The following is a 21,591-nucleotide window of genomic DNA, read 5'->3' as shown; positions in this document are numbered from 1 at the left end:
CGCCGCCGCCGGGAGGAGCCTCCACAGGGGCCGCCCCGCTCCGTGCCAAAGCAGCGGGACCGCGGCGCGGGTGAGGGGAAAAAAGGTTTTTTTTATTTAATAAGGAAGCAGCGGAGGCGTGGGGCATCTTAAAAAATCAGCTCTAGCACGTGAAGAGACCGAGAGCGCGGCGCCGCGGGAAGGCATTAAAAAAACACGGGTGCAAGTCAGGGCGCTGAACTGAGAAACGGGAGGGCAGGGACGGGTGTGTCCAGAGGCGTTACACAGTGCTACGGCACTTCCAGGCACACTTACCCCATTTTGTTAAACTCTTGGTGATCACACCGTGAGGTCTCAGCTCCTACACACGACTAGCATCGCTAATAAAGAATACAGACTTCACGTAACCCTTAGCTGCTCTCTACTTGGTTTACTGTGTTATCAAAGGTCCTACTGGTACAAGGAACGGAATACTACACTGTAGCCATTATTTTAATTGTTTCTTGCAAATTTAGTGCAAAGAAGTTTCAGTATGTATTCAGAAACCTGTTAAAATATCAGCAACTCATAAAATTACCTTCTTAATGCGTAAGTGCAAAAAAAAAAAAAAAAAAGTTGGACAATTCTTGCTTTTAGATGATTAAAATTAAGACAGCAATCTTTTTATGGTGTGTTAATAAAACGTCCTAAGACTAAATTCGAGAGAAGCTGTACATAAAGTTATTGAGTGCTAAAAATCTACAATACATTTTTCAAGTATAAGATACTGAAATATTATTGCCAATAAATAGTTGTGCTGTAGTCGAAGCCACGGTTCGTTTGTTGAATCATTCACATCTCAACATGTTAGGATTTAGTTTCTCGCTGAGTTTATGTATTAGAATTGCTAACTCTTCTGTTGCTTGGGATTTATCCTCCAAGAGTTCGTAGCGAAGACTGGAGATATCTTGTTTGATTTCCTTTAATTCACCTGTAGTAGAAAAAGAACACAAAACCAAACACTTGTCAGCAAAGTCTGCTTAGTGTTCTTTAAATAACGTTAAGTCACATCAGTGCCGGCTTCACATTATTCCCTGCTTGTTGAAATGTCCATGGGAGCAGGTGGTGGGGTGGGGCAGAAGGCTTTACCTCTTCCTCATTCTCTGAGACATGTCCACCCCTAGAGAGCACCAAAGGTATTCTGATGCTCCAGTGAACTCCAGTGTTGTGCTCCACATGTATACAGAACTCCAAAGACTCAAAAAAAGCCCTTTACACAGGTTAATGCGTTAATCACAGCAACACTGCTGAACAGCTGGTAAATATTAGTACCCCCCTTTTAGGGAGAAAAGGCAAAGAGATTTTTTTTCTGAAGTGATATGCCAAGATCACACAGGGAAAGTGTGGCAGAGCTGGCGATAAACTCACAGCTTCTGGGTCTCTCTCCTCTTCCTTACCAACAGCCTTTGAATTAGAAAGAGTCAACCAATTTAAAATTGTTAGAATTTGACACAAGGACAAAAACAGCATTTAAATGGAAACAACAGTGGAGGCCAGGCTAGTAACACCCCTCACATCATATATGCGTGCAATTGCCTGATCCATCTGTGCCAATAAAAGCTGTTCTTGTCCCACGTTGTTCGTCACTCCCACCAGTTGGACAGCACACACCTGCCAGCTGAGCAGCTTGGTAAGTGTTTCTGGTACACTGAAATCATCCCAGCTACCCAGACTAGAACTGCTCATGCTAAGCAGGTGTGTTTTACTGGTGGTGGTCAGCTCCATGCTGCCTGCACCCTCTTTATTTCACCTGGGGGCCTGTCCAGGCAAGGACAGGATGTGCCTTAGTCTCAGCTCAGTGGGAGCATGCACCAGCACCTGCAGTGCTGACACAGACACAAAGCTCAGACACATCATCTCTCAAAAGATCTCTGGTTGTACACTAAAAAATGTAGCTACAATTCTCATTTTTTCCTCACCATACAGGTAAGTACACAGCTTTTTTTTTTTTTTTTTCTCTCAAAATGATGTGCAACAACAGATGAGTATTCCACACAGCTTATCAAAGATGGGAACACAAGTGGTTCATGGTCTGGTTACTTGTGTGTTCAGTTAAAAAAAAATGGAGAGAAAGATATCCTGTAGCTCTGACAAGGACTGTGGAAGTGTGAATACTTTGTGAGTGATTCCTCACAAGTTTCCTCTGTGACTGCAGGTGTGTCATGTGTGTACCCCAGTTTTCTCCACCCCAATGGAGCCCATAATATTTCTCAGAAGTTCTACTTCTTCAGTTCTAATCGTCTATTTTTGTTGTCACAGGGGTAACTCCATTACTACCTACGTGAGTTCGGTGCCCCTGAAGTAGGCAAACTCGTTTTAACTGAAGCCTCCATGCACCACTGTAATACTTCCAAATAAATATGACAAAAATTCTCTGGAATTTGGAAAATGCTGTTTCTTACCTTCATTTACTTCATCATTTTCTCTGTCCACTTGTGCTTTCAGAACATAACGTTTGATCAGTCTTTTCATTATTTGCTGCCAGATTAAAACAGTTATATGATCAGGTTAAGCACACATATAGAAACTATTCACTTTTCCTTCTGAGGTTGTGAGAGAGGAAGGCAAGTGAAAGAACGACTAGCCCCAGATAAAGCAGTTGCTTCATATGTGGTTTTATTTTGGTGGCATGCAGATATTCACCATTACAAATAAGCACCTTTCTCATCCAGTTACCTCTTAAGTTACAAAATATCACAACTGTTGGGATGGAACAGGACAACAGGGAAAATATAGAATGTAATTTTGTTTCTTTCTATGCAGCTAACAGGTGGAAACCAGACAGTTTGGCTTTTTGTCACCAATTCGCTTTTTAAGAAATCATCAGATGCACTACCAGGCTACAAACTGACCATGCACGGTAGCATGGTATCTAAGCATACCTAATTTAGAATAGGTCTACTCTTCGTTTGGATTTGTCTGAAATAGTAATAAATAGCTATTTACCTTTTAAAAAGAAAAAAATAATACAGTATGATAGTGCAACATCAGCCATGAAAACTGTATTTTTAATCTGCAACTGCCAGGATTCCTCATATTTACTAATACTCTTGTACTGTGCTACCAGAATTAATGTAACTTGCCTTACAGAGTTTGTACAGGTGGATTATGTACCTTCCGCATGCTCATTAGGGGAACAAGAGCTTCTATTTACTCTTTTATTTCTGAACAGGAAAGAACACAGGAAGCTAACATCCAGCAGGCTCCTCTTAACAGACAGGAATATTCCCATCTGCAGAATTTCTGAATGTCACATCATGAGAAGAAATGAAGTTAAAGTAATGCTAACCTAGGCAGACCAATGCTTCCATAGCTCTTTCCCAGAAATCAGTTTCCAAAACTTGCTTCCTGAACTTTCAGAACTGGGACGTCAAATTAAAATCTAAGTTTTGTCTGGGTCAGTTTCTTTAAATGTTTACAATAATCTGGCTTGAACAACGACAACCTTTGTTTTTTTTTTTTGTTTGTTTGTTTTTTTTTTTTTTTTTTTTTTTTTTGTAGTAGCCTGGGGTTTGTTGTCTACATAATGTTTTCTTCATCTCATGAAGGCAAAAAATCATTCTGCTAGTACCTTCGTACACTTCTATTACTCAACACAGCAACCAGTGGATGTACTTACCTGATAGCGTGTTGGCTGATTGAGAATGCTGTTAAAGCTGTGTGATTCAAAAACTCTGGAGTTCGACTGTGTGAAAAGGTTTAACTAGGAAGCAATAAGGAAAAGTTAATATGCATGTTAGAATTAACATTTAGAAGTCAGCCCCTCTGAGCCCCCACCACTTTGGTATGTCTGATTTTATAAATTGAAAAAAAATGATTATTTTAGCCACACTGTTCACAGCACAGCTCTAAAACAATTATGTTTACACAGCTGAGGAAATGAACTATGACTTGGAGGTCAGGATGAGTGACCATAGCAAGAAGAGAGAGTCTGGCTTTAACAGAGCTGTTGTGCTCTGTGTTTAACATCCGCACACTTGAGCATATATTTCACTGCAAATACATGCTCCAAACCCTTCCTGCTCAGTACAAAGTATTCTTCTAAAGCACAATTATCAGGAATAGTAATACAGCTAGAAAACAGTCAGAGTTCAATTATTAACAGATTAGCAAATTCCACCACAAAGTCATCAGGTCCCAAATAATTCATTATTTTTTGTACCAGTGAGTGAGAAACAAGAAAAAAATCACTTCAGACAAGACGCTTTTGTGACTAAGGCCAAAGGTTTGTAACTACCAACTCAGGGACCTAATTCTTACTTCAGATGCACGGGTGAGAGTGAAGTAAAATCGTGTATCCATAGAAGAATGCCCTAATCGGTATCGGTCATTAGTTTTCTGTGTGACCAGTCATTCAATGACGGCTGACTTCTCTGGTGGGCTAGGGGAGCAAAGAGAAGTCTGCCTCCACCTACACAGTAAGTTGGATGCTTTCTGTGTCACATATATTGTGCCTATAATGCACACAGCCTGTCACTTAAGGTGGGCCACAAGTGGGGTGTTTCTACCTACTCCAGGCTGCCCGCTCTCCTGCGGGCAATCCCATGGACTGGGCCGGGATTTATCTTTGTACACAGCGTAAAACTGTGCCAGTTCAGCCCGACTCAGGAGAGGCTGTGAGCTGCCTTCCCAGAGGAAGATTATTTGGTTTGTAGTTAACAGAACTAGCTCAACCTGACTTGTCTCAGTAGTGACTCAGATAGAATTTTTGTTCTTTAGTGACTTACAGTTTAAGCTGCTGCTGTATGATATGGAAGTACTACTGAATGCTTTGTTATAATGGCATATCTTAAGGAATCAATTATTTTTGTTATTTTTAACACATCTTCTGAGCAGCGAGCACAGAGAAGGCTTTTGGAGCACTACAGAGTAACTAAGTAGTTAGTACCAAAGAAAAAGTGCTTTTGGCTAAACTGATTAAAATTGACACTTTAGAAAACATCTGTCTACTTTCACTGCTTACAGAAAACTGGAGAAAATATTTTCTTTATGGAAGATTCAGTAGCACCAACAGATCAAAACATCCAGGCTCTAGAAAAGATCTTTTCTAAAAGATAACTGGACTTGCCATTTCTGGTAATTTACAATAAACCAAAACAAAATGTATTTTCAAAAATATTGTTTTGAGTCCTTCTAACATACAGGACCTCTAGCCTAACTTAAAAGTATTAAAAGAAAAAGAAAAAAGAAAAAGAAACAAGAAAAGGCCAAATGAAACCTCCTTTACCTGAAAAATCAGAGAAATTATCCAATTCTCACAAGGGTGTTGCGACACTGCATTCATTAATGTTTGTAAAAATAACAGATACCTAAATTCAGAATGTCATGGAAGTGCTAAAGATTATTGCCACCTAATTTGCCTCTTTCCTGTTGTCCTCTGTTGGGAACATAGCTTGTGGCAGCAGGAAGTACCTATCATACTCACAGCATTTTCTGTTTACCTGGTTTAGTGAAAGAAAAAGTTCTATCTCCTTTTTTTTTTTTTTTTTTTTTTTTTTTTTTTCCATCCTGAACTAAAAATCTTTCCAGTGGAGGATGAAAGCATCTTTGTTCAATATTTAGGTCATTCCTTATGGGAATTAATTGCATCTTTGAAGAGTCGGTTATTTATGATTTAACCATGTTTTTCTAATCATTGGACCTTGTTGTCCTAGGAAAATTTATTGCCATTCTTTGCCTAGATGTACTGGTTCAAAACAATCTGAATTACAGACTTATAAATATAAATGCTACATTTATCACCGTACTATCATCAGAAATACAATTTACACACTGAAAGTTAAAGAAAAGTAAAATGCTGGAATGGAAATACATTCCTTCATGATAATGAAAAGATTTCAGTACCTACCCTAGATTTGGAATTGCCCATTCCCATTTCAATGTCCTTCTGTAGCCGTCTTCTCCTGCACTTAGAAAAGTTAATGATCCTCATGACGAAATAGAAAAAAGATTTGGGGCTTGGTACAAGACTAAATGGTGGAGGTAATGTTTTTCCATCATCAAAATATGATAACCAAAGTTTAGAACGAGCAAACTTCCACTCTACATCACTGTCATCCTGTATTAAGGAGGAAAAAAAGTATATACTTTTTAAAAAATGAAATGCAAAAAACTTCCTCCCAAATAAAACTTCTTTTAAATATCTACCCTTTCTGTTTTCATGTAAATTTTATTTGCTTGCTAATAAGAATCCCAATAGCTCTGCAAAAATGTAACCATTCTATCAAAACTTTTAAATAAATTTCAGCTGTCTCTTTATGTCAACATCTCATCGTCAGTACTTAGCTCAAACATCTGAACAATTTAAACAAGTGTTATTTTTGCACGGAGTGAAAACTATCATATAAACTCCATGCTATTTAAAGTTAAACTTTTCTTGAATTAAATCTTTTTTTTTCTTTCTTTAAGTCGGTCACATGAACCTGGTACTCAAACAAGTGACGAAGTACCGGCTCCAAGGCAGACATTGCTTAAAGTGGTAGTACTCACAGAAAAAAAAAATGACAAACCCGTTTTGTCCTGGTACATTCTTACTGAAGTATTGCAAGGCTCAACTTGGTCTACTACAAAGTTGAAAAGCTGGTTTAATATAACCAGCCTTCTCCAGCTGAATTCCCTGACATTCCCCAGAAGTCACTGAAAGTACTAGAAGTGTCATATTAATTTGTACACTAAGTCTGAGATTTTCTTCTTTTTTTTTCCTCCTGCTGATGCGTGTGCACACATGCATGAATGTAGTACTCTGAATAATATCAGGATTTATGGTCTGAAAAACTATAATTATACTTTTATTTTCATTTCAGCAACTTGGGTTTGATTTCTAAAAGCAAGTATCTTATCCAATTTGAATTTTCCCAGACTTTTAGTGGAGTTGTATGCCAAATACTCTACTTTAACTAACTACCTTTAAAAATTAAGATACTTTATCACCATACTGAAATTTAAATAAAACATCTCTCTTTTAATAAGCAATGCAGCCAAGAACTCAAATTCTGAAATTCAAATATTTGTTCAACCAAGTCATTTGGTACACTTGGAGAAATACTGCTGCAGTGTTTCAGGGCATATGGGAAAGCTCAGCAAACCTACAATCAAATTTTGATATTGTATCTTAAGCAGAAAAAAAAATACATATTACAAGCAGAGCTTGTAAACACTGCAAACTGCGACTCAGTCGCAACAGCCGTGAAGATAAAACACCTGCATCAGACTCCAAGTACAGGCAGTTATATAAATGAAGTGTGCATGGTAGTGGTGTAAGGACTGTAGTGTCTAACTCCTGCACATTTAGCTAAAAAGGCTAAAGATTTGAACTGAAAACCAGATTTCCATAAAAGAACACAGCAAAATACATTTAATCCATATCCTAATGATCCATCAAAGATTGAAGCACACTACATAAAGAAAACATCCTGTAAGCATCCTAAGTGAACAGGGAATTAATTAGCCATGCCTAAAATGTTATGCCCAGTAGCTTTGTTTTCTACTTCACAGCAGTCTTCATTTGAACATTACTTTAGTTTTTAAGACTTCTGGATGGATGCCATCTCCTCAGACACAAACATTTGCCACAACTACTTGTTCAGGTCCTGCAAGGATTTGCAGCTTGGCCGGGTTGTTTGAGTCAGTCCAAAACCAGTGGTTTTTGTGATCACTTTTACTGAGGTTATCCCTTGATCATACTTTTGCATCATGCAAAAGATGCAATCACTAAAATAATACTTAATAATTCTGCCCTTTTTCAACATGAGAAGAGAACAATTTGAGAAAGATCCCTACCTCAATTTCTTGATAGGAACTGTTGATCATAGCAATCAGCATGTTGAGCAGAACTACCACCATCGTTACGTTGTATATGCCATAAAGAACGTAACCAATGTTCTCTATGAACTTATGATCGTATTTCAAGACAACAGAGGTTACTTCAGACAAGCCAAATATTGACCAAAATAAGGTTTTGAAACTTTCTTCCACTCTAAGGAAAAAAAAAGACAACATTATTACTACTACACAAATAAATATAAACTGTGTTTACAGTAATTGATAAACAGTCTCAAGCAACTTGTCCATGAATCAGGTTTGTAGAGAACTGATCAAAATAACAAAGATGCAAGAAAATATTTTTCACAGTATGCTCAGTTACCTCACTGTGCTCCATCTATGCATCATAGATAATACAGGTGTGATAAAAGCATGCAAAAGAACAGGAATTAGAAAGCCATCATGTTTTCAGGTTTCAAGATATTCTCATTATTTTCCAGTCTAACTCTGCAGGGGGCAGACCTTCCCTGTCCTAACAAAGGTAAAAATGGGGCTAATGGGAAGAAAACCACTGTACTCCTTTTCAATAGTTTCTGATTAAACCATCCATTCGGAAGCGTGCACTCCAAAATGGGCAGCACCAGGTTTAGCAACAAAAACAAGAATCCAAAGAGATCTCATAGGATTTGCTCAAGACTGCTGTTGAAATCCATGTAACATTGCTGCTGGCTGACTTCCACATCACTGGGACACAGCTATGTGAATAGGTATATTGTCTAGTAAAATACCACTGCTGTTTAAGCAATTAATATTAATGGTTTGATTTCTGGATGGTCCTGTGTGGAGCCAGACATTGGACTCAACGATCCCTGTGGGTCCCAACTCAGAATAGTCTAAGATTCTAAAAAGCATTCAAATATTATGCATATTAGACAACTGATATCAAATACTGTAAAAAAAAAAAAAGTGCAAAAATCATATTCACGTTAAGGAAAAGTCATGGAATTAGATATATGAAAATACAACCGTGTTCAAAGAAGTTGCGCTTTCTCCTGTATGAGCATGGGAAAAAGGGAAGAGTTTGGAATTTTACCATGCTGTGAAATTACCTCTGGTTTGCAGTGCCCTTAGTAGTTAACACTTCCAGCACCACTTTGTGTCACAAAGTAAAATAAATACGGAAATGGAAAAAATGAAAGCTTCAGAGAAAATCATAGCAAGCAAACCATCTCATTGCATGAAAACAGATATAACTGTCCTTCTGTACACACCTAACAATAAGAAGTTACCATGTAGATTGCAAATCTGATCCAAAAGAATCCAGTGCAGTTTATAGATTTGTTTCAGTACTGAAGTAAGGTAGAAATACACCATCTACATAACCAGTAAGCCCCTTTCTTGAAAAAAGAAAGTGTTATTTGGAGACCTACCACTGACACCTAGGCTGAATCTCTGTTTATCACCTAAGTCTGACAGAGCCCAGATAGAGATTACAATTACAGCAATTTCTTTAGGAAAACATCATTCAGGAGGAATCAATAATAGTTTGTTGCAGTCAGTTGTCTACAAGCCTGTATGATTATCACAATATACTAGTACAATTACTTTAGACTGCAGTGACAGTTTCCATTATTCAAGTAGGAAAGAACTGGCCTTTTGTATTCTGCTTTCTAAGGTTTTGAGATATCTGATTTCCCACAAACCCCTGTTGTCTTCAGTTTAATTTTGACACAAGGAGGGAGCATACAGTATCTTAGACTTTGTTACCTTTGTAACAAACTCAAAATTTCATAGCTGCTTTTCATTTAAATATTATTGCATACTTACGTTGTAAAGGCTGGGTTTAGCTTAGCTCCAAGGTAGTAGGAATACAGTATGAACATCCCAATCATAAATGCAAGAAACACCATAATAAAAAGGACCATAAATTTGAAGATGTCTTTAACAGTCCTCCCAAGTGAAATCTGCAAGGGCCCAAAACTCTCATTTGCAGGCAGGATATACGCAATCCGAGAAAAGCTCAGAACGACAGCAATTGCATAAAGGCCTTCAGATATTATCTGAGGATCAGATGGGAGCCATTTATCTCTAGCTGGAAGATACAAAATACAGAGGTAAATACAAAGTGTTACTCCTTTATCATAATGTTTAAAAATAAATCTTGATAGGATTTGCTGTACACATGTCTGAATTTAGTAAAGACAAATATTGGGAGAGTCTAGCACCTGCTACTCTCTTCCTATTTCCTGTAAGTAACACAGCATGAAAATAAACTAAATTACCTTTTACTAGAAGAAAAATTATACTTGAAAAAACACAACATTTTCTTCTACAGTTCGCACTTTAACCTGAACTATAATAAGAATAAACAAGCCTTATTGCTTTTCTTAGCATTATTGTTTTATTGATTATTCATATTAGGGGTTTTATTCATGAGAATTTAACGGTGTTGGCTGATGAACAATTTCACTCATGAACCACACCAAGCTTTTGCCATTGTTAATAATTTAGGATATAACCAAGGCCTCACTGAACTCACAGACAATACTGCCATTGAAAGTAGATTGCAGAGGGTGTAGGATCATGATTTTTACAATATACACAGAAACAATAGTTGTATTGAATCATATATATAGATAGTTATATAGAATCCTAAGTTGCTTATTGCATGAATTACTGTGCCATCTTAACACAACACTGCTGACTGAAAGCCTTTGATATCAAAATACCACGTTTCTAAGTGTGTATTTACATAGATCCGAATTCAAATTGATTATATAGCAATTAAAGTAAACAACAAAACCAAATTTGCTATTGTAATATATCGAAGGAGCCATCAGGAGTAAATACAGCCTTTGCTGCTGCAGCAAAAAGAAATTCATCACATCTCTAATTTCTGCACTGCAATAACCAACTGTTTATTACTTCCATTCTATTTGAACAGATTACTGGGTCTCGCATCCTTCCTTTATCGTGAAATATTGAATTACAATATTGAAACAACTGAACCAAGCAAAAAAATCACATGAAAATTTTATCTGCTGTGCATTATGTTGAGAATAAAATAAAGCTTGCAAATACTTAAAATTAAGACAGTCAAATTTAACTCTGTATAAATAGTTACAACAAAAGACAGTTAAATAATGAAGTTACATTTGAACTTTTGTCCGTATGCACATTGTTTGCTTTGGTAAACATTTGCCAAAATTGGTATCATAACAACTGTTGTTTAAATAGTACAGAATGAAAGATGGGGAGATAGAAACAGTCACAGAATTGGAGGGGTTGGAAGGGACCTCGAGGGCCCAAAAAAAGCCAGGGGAGAGCGCAAACACAGTCCCCCACCCACCACAAGTTATGCAGTCGAGTTTCCCACATTTGGGGAAATCGCAGGGCTCAGCACACCTGGAGCAGGGGATGAGCCTCACCCTGGGAAAACCATCATGGTGTCTTCCCTACCAGGTAAGCATGAACAATGCTATGAACACAAACACAAGCAAAAATTCCATTTAAGGCTTCAAATGCTAGTTTTTCTACTTTAACATCCATGTTGCAGAAAATTTAAACTCACCGTAAGTAAAATATTCTATTTCTGGAGGAAGTGTGACCTCAGAGAGGTCACTCTCCACAATGTAGTTGTCCACATATTGTTGTGCTTTTGTGGCCTGCAGGAATGCTAGAAGCCTTGCCGTGAAAGCTGCAATGAAAATGGACAGCATCCCAAAATCCAAAACATTCCATAACTGCAGAATATATTCCCTGGGTCCTTCCAGCCACAGCTCTTTGCATTCTGACCACATCATACCTGCAACAAGAAACGACAAAACACAGCAGAGTTGGCCACGCCATTTCCATTTAAATTTCCTGCGTTCTCCCATTCCACGAAACCACACGGCACCAGCAGAACAAAAATTCACCTACTTGCAGCATCACAGGGTTGTCACACACTTGAGCAAGGCTGTCTCAACAGGACTGATCAAATGACAAGACATAAATAAATATGCAAGGATAAAGCTTGGCTGTCTCCATACAGGATAGTATAGAGCCACAACTTGGCAGTGGAAGTGCGATAGCCCAACAACATGACAACATGTTAGGCTTCTAAAGAAGAAAAAAGTTAAATGTGGAAAAAGAACCCCTCATTTCCTTAACATTTACATTCATAAAATGCTCATGAATCAGAAGGATTTTTTACTTATTTATTTTACACAGAGAAGCACAATAACCCAGCTACACAGATGCCAAAATATAAATGGCACAGTTTCAATACTGGTTCTCTTTACAGAATAAGATGCTTTTCAGCACAGAAAGTGGAATTCGGCTATAACTCAGCTTTCTTACTCAAACTCCTCCTCAGAAATTCGTTCATGTGGGATTAATCCAGGTCACAGCCTGATCAAGACTTTGAGATATAATTGTTGTCAATCAGGACCTTCTCTTACTTCAAAAAGGTTTGTTAGCAAGAACAAAATAAAAGAAAAATTTTCTCCTTGACTTCCTGGCCATGTAGTTCAGAGGGAGTACTGCTCTGCTTCAGGCTTGAGCCATGGATTCTCCAATCTCAATTGTAATTTTGCTGTCACCCCAACAACATGCACAGCAGCCACATGCTGGATTGGCTTGGGGCTGCTTGTCTCTCGAGTGTCCAAGAAATTTCTCACAGTGACCGAGTCCTAAAGACCACCACAATCTCAGTCCTTGCCTTCTGCCACACAGAGAGGCTGCTCTCCATCAGTCTGTAATAGGATTACCAGCAGGCAGCATACCAGGTATACTAATCTCCATATCCTAACAGAGTTTGACATTAAGCAGCGCTTAAGCCAGGAGATACAGATGATTCAAAAGGCAGAGTGAGGAACTTGCAGCAGCCAAAGCAGAACTCCTTTTCTCTTCTGCAGCCTCTAAAAGCTGAGAATGCTACATTATCAAGTAGCTGTTTTCCTACAGAAAGCACCTAACTGATGAAAAGCTAGAAAATGGCACTTCCTGCCATACATAGCTTCAATCAGGCCAACAGCTGATTAGCTTTTGTGAAAAATATTGAATAATGAGAACGGACTCATTAGTCCCCTGACACGGGTGGAATCAGTGATTTCTCCAAACCCCACCTAAGCAGCAAAGCCACACAGGCACTGCTGTACCAGCTCATTAACACCGAGGTCACCTTCTCGCACACGGAGCAGCACAGCATGCTTGCCGATCCTACTTAAGGAAACCCAAGTAAAATTTCTGTGGTGTTCTCTTCAGCAAGCCTGTGTTCCTGTTACAAAAGTCAGAATTACTGAACTGCAGCAAAGTCGCTGCCGATCAGCAAACAAGTATTAACCCCATGCTACGAGAGGGGGCAGCACAGAGAAGCTTTCACCAGTTCCAGTGTGCCGTTATCTGCCCTGAGGGCTTAATTTTAACTGTGCTGCAGCTAGAGCCAAGGTTCGGGACCTGGGCTTCTCTCCTTTCTTTTAGGATTTCTACCTTCAGGCAAACAGTGACAGAGATGGAAGGGGCATTATACTTACCAAGTACCCACACCATGATCAGCATTTCTGTCCAGGTGAACTGAGTTGTCTTCACCCTAAAGATCTGCTTAGGGTAATCAGTGACGGTGACATTCGGCAGCGTTGTTATGCCTTCAAATCTGTCTGAAGCATTGAACACCAGCAGGCCTAGGAAAATAATGAAGGATGCTGCATGTGCCACAAATTTCATAAACGGGCTTCGAAGAATTCTTCCAAGCTGCAAAGGCAGAATGAAAGCAGTCACATTTTTTTCCAAAGAAACCAACTCTTCTGTCAAGTATTTCAGAAGCATTTATGGCACTCAGTGCTCAGAACAGTCTGACACTTTGTTTTTACATGATACTCCTCCAAGTGCCCTGAACTGTGGTGCTTTACCATTTCAGACAAAACTCTCTCAAAGGCAGTCTCGTGGATTATATTGTCCCGTTAGTGTGTGTTTATGTTATTTCATAAACTCTAAATGGCAATATTTATGGGGAAACACTCCAAGGAGTTACAAGTGTACACTGGCACTCACAGAAAAAGTTTTATCTAATGCCCACAGATGCCAATGGGGGGCTGGAGCAAGCCTATGGCAAATAAATAAAAGCCCCAAGTAGCAACTAACAACAAGAAAGTTGTATTAGCTTGCCTGTGACTATAACCTAACTCTAGGAAAAAAAAAAAATCAGACTCATCTTCTCATCTCTGGCTACTGTTTTCCATCCACAGAACATTTTTCAGAGCAGAAGGTCCCAAACAAATAATCTGCAAATGTCTACTAAAACCAATGACTATTCCATCACAGTGGACTAAGAAAGAATCAGAGATACTACTTCCAGATAAATTCAGCTAATTCATTTCAACATCTGCACCTGCTAGGACAGAATAGACACAACACAGGCAGCCCTTCTGTAGCTCAGGAGAGGAGCAGCTGACTCCTGAAGACAATGCTGGGAAGAGCAATGGGCCTGTTGCTGTTACTCGCTGTACAAAAAAGAAGAGCCTGTGATTGCATCTGTACTAGCCTCATCCTGCAAGCCAGCGTCAAAAGCGCCAAGTCCATCCCTCGGAGGGCATTGTATAAGAAACAAAATGAGTTCAGCAGGTGGGGAACTGTAAGTAGCTTTCTTATTTCAAGGAATGGCTTTCAGAAACTGGGGTCAGCTACTATGCACTAAGCAGACCAGCACACGCTAAACAGCATTTACTACCTGTGCAAACAATCCCAGGTTCCTTTCCTGCCGATGACCTTTAGAAAGCATTTTGAAATTACAATATCAAATAACCCGTCTGGAGGTACACTGCATTTGTTTGACATGAGAACTATGAAAAATGTCAGGTGTTTCTGGTACTGAGAATTCAAGCTCAAGGACAAATGTTGCTTTTCCACATTAGATGCTACCAAAAAAAAAGTATTAATATGTTTCTGTGACATGGAGCTGTGAGGAATATCTTCACTAAAGATAAGCACAGAAAATATTTCAGATAACAATCAGAACAACAACTGTGTTATTTCATACACGTTTATCTTAAAAGTAAACAAATATTTAACCCAGAGAAAACACCAGGTTCCCTTGAAAAATGCAAGAGATGAGCAAACTTCCTTTTTGAAGTGAAATGCATTTCTTAGCTGTCGACTACAATTATCATTAATAAGCTAAAAATTGGAAACAACAGAATTAGAGGCACATCATTACATTTTGAATGCCAGAAACTTAAAAACAGCACTCAGAATAGTATAGGATACACAATTTATAAGAGTCAGTACCCTGCTACATGGCGCAATCCAATAACCAATGGCTAGAAAAGGAAGGCTCAACGCCACAACCAGCACAACCAGACACTTGATAGCTATGGTCTGCTCCCGCAGTCCCGAGAGGTTTTCATACCAGATAGTCAGTAGTTGTTGCTGACAGTTTGGATGGGCCACAAACTGCAGAAAAAAAAAAAAAAAAGAAAGAAAACCAAGACACGTTAAATTTTATAGGATGAGTTATATGACTGCTATGTACAGGGTCGGTAAACCTTAAAAATCTGATGTTAATTCTGACCTTTAGAACCATGCCTCTTTTCTTTCCTTTAAAATAATGGTTAACAAGTAAAAAAGAAACTGCTGAGCTCATTAAAAGAAGCATTTTGAGGACAGAGTCACACACGTGGACAGTGAGGGAAGTCTTTTACACATCATTAGAATAACTTTGCATACCCATCTGGATAGAGTCAGAGTTGAGCCTTGGTGCTAACTTCCAACAATTTCTCAGCAAATTCAGCTGATCCAAGGCACATGCAGAGTCTGATGGGAGCCCTGACCTTTTGGGGAACCCAGAATTCACCTTGAGCCTCTCCCTTTCTGCACATCCACTTCCTTAAACATCACTGCCCTGGGATTTGGTTCTTCTGCAAAGGCTCCAAATACCTCCCACCTATACATTTTAAGTCTAAAACTTACTAGGCAAGAAATAAGTGAAGCAAAACTATGGCACAGAATTTTAAACCTCAACAAAGGCACAGAGATGGATAATGAAAGGGTTTCTTCTGTTATCTGCATCAATGGTGCTAGGTACCGCTTCTACTTGGATGCACCTGGGATTAAAAATACAATAAGAAGCCAGGTCCTACAAAGACATTTTGGTGTGTTATGGAAAATAACACTTACTATTCAGTGACACAAGGAAATTCTGGTTTGTTAGTCAGATGAAAAGGCGCTCCTATGGCTTTAATGATGCTCTAAGTATGCTAATAGATTGCATTTTGCAATAGATCCCATGGTTTTGTATTTTATCTATTTTAAATTCATACCTTTGATACCTCAGCTATAAAATACGAAATACTCAAATTTCACATTTTTGAAAAATAACTGTTCCTTTATACTACTTTAATACTTTATAGCATCCTGAGTGTATACAATCTATAGCAAGCATCAAACAGAATTGGGGAAAACACAAGAGTCCATCTGTACAAATATTTGAATAAATATAGTTTCTGATATAAAGACCTAACGCTGATATTTTCAAATCCGCACACTTAATTTTGAGAGAATATTTAAGCATTTAAACAAAATATCCTGATTGTAGCAGTCAAAGCATGCACAGCTACCACTTGTACTCAAACATGGACATGTGAAAGACAACTGTCAAATATGTGCTTCCTCTGTTCTGACCTGACTCTGATGTCCACTGATTTCAATGATAAAATTTCAACTGACTTCAACCAAGCAGGGCCAAGACATCATCAAGCACTTTTGTAACCATGTGCTTTAAGACAAAACAAAACAAGCAGCCCCTCTCCCCCCCAAAAAAAAGAAGAAAAGAAAAACACATAAATAAGCCAGACAAACATTAAGACCATTAAGACAAAGAAATTGGGCATTCAAGTGAATTTAACAGGATCTACTCAAGAAAAGAAACAGATAAGCAGAAAAATGCACCTGAGATTTACGTTCAGCTTCTTCTCAAGACAGTTATTATAAAACAAACTGGCTTTCCTGAGCCTTTTATACTGTTTCACTAAACAAGTTTCATTAGTCCCTAGTTTCCACAGATTCCTCCCTAAGTGTCCAAAAATTGAAAGCAAGCACCGAGACATTTAGATATTAAAATGGCAAATATTACGGATCTAGTACTCACATAAACAGAACAAAAAACCAACCATGCAACTTCCAGCTTTCTCCCATGCAGTGTCAGGAAGACTTCAGCACGGATGTATTTATTGAAGCAATTATGGAATGATAAAAAAAATAAAAAAAAGCTGTGGCCACCTACTGCACTTGTTTTGATATTCTTAAAGCTTAATTTTACTGAGAACACTCATGGTTAAGTTGAAGGATGAACACGTGTTGCCCCGTTTTTAAAGCACTGTTGCAATTCGTTAGGATTAAGCAATCTGATACTTGCGAAGAAAAGACCATACAGTCCCACGTCGTACAACCAAGAGCGTGCAGAAGAAGTGGAAGGAGTTGGAGGGAACAGTGCTATGGCTGCCTGCACTCCTGTTATATTTATATTTCTGGTAAAGTCCACTTCTGAAGTATTACTGCACTCATTGTTATCAGTATTACTGTAATTATGCCATGTCCCATGAGACTGCCACCTTAGAAAAGCATGTGGGACACTGGTTAAGCACAAGGGTAAAAAGCCTACTTACCACAGCCCATTGAAGAAATCAGGTATCTACTTGGCAAACTGGTTACTAGTAAATTGGACTAAAGAATGCTAGTTGGTATCACAAAAAGGATTTGAAAGGATTTGATTTATAATTCTGATAACCCCATGTTGGATTAACAATGAGATTTGACACAAGTTACTTATAGTTAAAAAACACTGTAAACATTGTATATCGATTTTATCAGGCTTTGTACTCTGTTGAGATCATAATGTACTATATATGCCCTTGTTTGCCAGGTCTTTTCTGCAAAACTCCATTCATATTCCAAACCTCATTAATAAGTGCATACAGTAGTGCAGACTTCTTCAAAAAATAAAATTAACTCATTGGCAATGAGAACAGGGAACCTTAAATCTCTCAGGAGGAAAAAATTGAGGCTGTTGCATGTACTTGAAACAGGGAAGTAATTTTCATATTTTAATCTATTTTTCTTTAAAACAGAAGTCCCTAAGTGTTTTGGTGCATGATTTGGTAGCCAATTCGATCACACATTCACACAGTTTGTTCCTATAACTGCATGGCCAACAAAAAACAAACAAAGAAAAAAGAGATTTTAAAAGTCCTTCAGAAACTGATGTCAACTTGAATTTTATATTTATTCTCTTTAATAGGCTGTCACCTTTGAAGCTTACGTACCACAGAAGCTTCTAACCTGGCCAGAAGAAAAAAAAAAAAAAGAGACTTTTTTGGCTGTTTGTGCAAAGCACACATTCTGACATACTCTCATCTCCTCTTTGGGAGCATACGTTTCCTTTTCAACTCAGGTCATCAAAGGACAAATACCTCAGCAGATTAACTGTGGGCAAAGACAGAAAAAATAAATAATAATTTCAAATTACAAAGACATGTTTAAAAAGCAGACTTAAAACTGTAGGGAAGAGGAGAGAAAAGAAACACCCACGCTATTCCTCCTGTTACCAGAGGAAATGGGAAAAAGCAGCAAAGGAGTTTAAGGGAGCTTGCCGAAGGCTATGAACCAGCCTGAGGGCCCTCTTACATCTACCCAGAGCTGCGTGCTAGTTTATTTCTCATGATCTGTCAACATTCTCATCTGATGCCAAGAGGAGATCTGCCTGGGCTATAATTTTCCCCAGAAAAGGGAGAAGTTAACGACTAAGATGCCAATGGTTACAGCAAGTTCTTCTTTGGCAGTAAATCTAAAGGTTCTTTAAACATCTTAGCAATGTATTTAACTGCTGGTAATTGCAAAAGCACGCACCACTTCCAATTCCTCATAGCAACTCATGTCACTTGTCCCATCCATAATAGCTCAGCAATTCATCCTTCTGTCTCTGTTAAAGTATTTGATTTTTATGTATTTATTTTGAAAGCAACTGCAACCTGTTTTTTTTTCCCCTGCATATCCACCTGCCCCCCTGCTTCATCTCCTCACAGCACAGTAGTTCACGTCACCTTTTACCTAGCAGCCATATCATGCTGAGACCTTCTTCCTTCTTCATCTCTTCTCTCATCCTACTTCTCATGCAGTCTTTTATTTTTCATTATATATGCTGATTTTACTTAATTATTACATTTGTCTAATATATTATGACCCAATCCAAACCCCAGTGTACAATGAAGACGCATGAGGCCCGTATCAGGTCACTAAGGAATTCCCAAATTTAACTTATCTGCTTTCATTTTATCTGCATGTAACTGACTAACATTTTAGACACATTCTGTTATATGACCATGAACCGAATGATTAGCATGTAAATATTTTTTTCTGTATGACTAAAGGTGATTAGAATGTTATTTATTCCTAACAGCCTTATGACTGAATTGGGACCTAGCAGGAGAAGATCCTCACATACTCCGATACACAAGCACATAACACAGATTTCCCGATTTTCATTCCTATCAAGGAGAAACTTCAGTGTTTGAAAATTAAACATTGTAATTTTACTCAAACCTTATTGATTTCACTTGGAAATATCATTCCCATGAAGAATGTGGCTCAGTGTCAGCAAGTTCTCTGAAATTGTGTTGGCAGTCTACAGACAAAGTTAAGATACAACACTAAAAACAATACTGCAGCAACAATTCAGCACAGAGCACAGTACTTGGAACCAATTTTCTTGGCTTCTGATTCCCTTAGATGTTCACTGTTGGGGTTGCAGTTCCAGCCTGAACCCTAACACCAAAAATCACAGCCTGTTTACAGGATGGGCTTCTATTAGTGCAGTGCTTAGGGTATTAAGTGCAAGAATTTCATTACTAACAGAATTAAAATCTGCATTTCCCAGCAGTGAACATTTGAGAGCATTTGCTCACTTGTCATATGCTGTTCCCTGTCTCTCCTCCCCCCGCAGAGGACACGCTGCTCATTAACCCTTCCATGAACTGCAGCTCCGTTTGGCTGCATTAGCAGTCCTGCAATGGTGAAGTGACCTTAGTGTTCCTGACCCAGAAGCAGGGCTAGAAATACTGCAACCTAAGAAACCTTGCCTGCTTCCTAGAGTTTCAGGATTCAAAGTACCCCTCGTGGAGTTCCCACACCTGAATCTGTTCTGAGGTCAGAGCATTGCAATGATCTGCCACAGCTGTAAGGGAGCCAACCCAGCATCAAAGGCCCACCGCAGCAGAGAAATGTCCTGGCTTGATTTTTGCCATTCCCTCTCTAACAGCCACTTAGAGACAACAGCACTTGTATGAATATGGTAACAGCTCTGCACTATCTGTTTATGTCTTCCCACCACCATCATTAGTCTTGTAGAGTCGGAACTGTATTTGTCAGGAACTGGAGCCAAAACCCTGAGTTCCTCTGCAAGTAACTAATCTCTTGCAGGAGACGAGAACAAGTTTGCTACATGGAACTGTCTTTTTTGCACTATGTAGATCTCCGCTATTCTTAACAGACCTGGGTGGCCCTTTGCTCAGCAATGAATTTAATCAGCAACAATGAACTCTTAGAAGAGACCCACAGTCTTCAGCAAGAAAGTGAAGATGTGAATCTCAGAAAAGGTTTGGTACACACTGAAATACAAAACAAAGAATCATTATTTAAAATACAGAACAAAGAAACATTATTTAGACATGATAACTTAAATGCTTATGTGCTTTTATTTTTCCCTGTTCCACTCTTAATTAATCTAATACCTTATGTATGTTAATTTGAGTTTTGGCAATTAATATGCATTTATCAGCTGTAGAACAATTCTATACCAGAAACAAGGATTTATTGTTTGGAATCTGTCTACAACTTGTTTCCATATTTTGGGGACATGAAAACACCACCATATCCCACTTGATCTAGCAGGTTGCTTACAATTCATTTTATATGTCAGATGGGCTCAACGGGTGGCCACATAATACAGTGTTTTTTATTCTGAAAGACACAAGACTTCTTGCAGAGATGATGAAAGTATAATGGCTGCTAAGAATGGAAATGATAGTAACTATGTAAATAGGTAGCTGTAAATAATATACATAGATATTGTATTTCTTGAGTCTTCTCACAGTAGGACACTGTATTAACTATTTTCTGTGCTAGTGCTGTGAGGTCTTGAAGATAATGAGACCGCTACAACAAATGGATACGCATCCTATCAAATGTGTGCGACTGAACTCCATCTTCCTTTACGTAACACTTATTCATAAAATTTTAATGAACTCACATTCGTTAAAAATGCTGACAAATACTGGTGCATAAGTGACAAACTGAAAGTAACTGATGAATTAACCACACATATTCCCTAATTTTCAGGACTGATTTTTATTTTTTTTTAAAAAAGAAATACACAAAGTAAATCGCTCAAGATTTCTCACCGTAATACCACTTCTTGAAATCCACACAGTTGTTTATGAGCTCTTTGATTTACTGTCATATTTTAAATGAAAGAAAAAAAATATTTCTTGGCAACTTAAATCTTCTCTTTTCCATTTTCAAAGTAGTAAAAGGAAATCCTTTCTTTCCAAAAATACCTATGTGTTCACAGAACACTAGTAGAAAGCTGTCAGACTTTCAGAAATTTACTTTCCAGAATTTACTTGCCCTATTTAAAGCAGAAAGCAAAGTAACAAGAAGCAATAATGAACATTCCTGGTCTTTTCTTTGGTTGAAACCAATTCCTTTATAACAACAGCCTTCTCTTTTGAGTAGATATTATCACAGACTGGCAGGAAGATACATCTTTACTTTTACTAAGTG

At 38.3% G+C, this 21,591-nt stretch overlaps 1 protein-coding gene and 1 pseudogene across 1 annotated transcript in view; both read right to left on the bottom strand.

Annotated features, from left to right (window-relative positions):
- Positions 1 to 81: 81 nt before the first annotated feature.
- TRPC3 (transient receptor potential cation channel subfamily C member 3) overlaps positions 82 to 21,591 on the bottom strand; it is a 41,027-nt gene continuing 19,517 nt past the window's right edge. The window contains exons 4-12 of the mRNA XM_032187201.1: positions 15,046 to 15,210; positions 13,296 to 13,512; positions 11,351 to 11,584; positions 9,607 to 9,871; positions 7,798 to 7,993; positions 5,867 to 6,076; positions 3,638 to 3,721; positions 2,421 to 2,496; positions 82 to 949 (exon numbers count right to left, since the gene is read on the bottom strand). Of these exons, the coding sequence (XP_032043092.1) occupies positions 807 to 949; positions 2,421 to 2,496; positions 3,638 to 3,721; positions 5,867 to 6,076; positions 7,798 to 7,993; positions 9,607 to 9,871; positions 11,351 to 11,584; positions 13,296 to 13,512; positions 15,046 to 15,210 (1,590 nt within the window). The 3' untranslated portion in view covers positions 82 to 806. The remainder of the gene's footprint in view (positions 950 to 2,420; positions 2,497 to 3,637; positions 3,722 to 5,866; positions 6,077 to 7,797; positions 7,994 to 9,606; positions 9,872 to 11,350; positions 11,585 to 13,295; positions 13,513 to 15,045; positions 15,211 to 21,591) is intronic.
- On the bottom strand, positions 11,096 to 11,249 carry LOC116489303 (annotated as a pseudogene).

Source organism: Aythya fuligula, chromosome 4 (assembly GCF_009819795.1).
Source record: "Aythya fuligula isolate bAytFul2 chromosome 4, bAytFul2.pri, whole genome shotgun sequence".
Taxonomy (NCBI): Eukaryota; Metazoa; Chordata; class Aves; order Anseriformes; family Anatidae; genus Aythya; species Aythya fuligula.
This window is presented reverse-complemented; position numbering and strand designations above follow the sequence as displayed.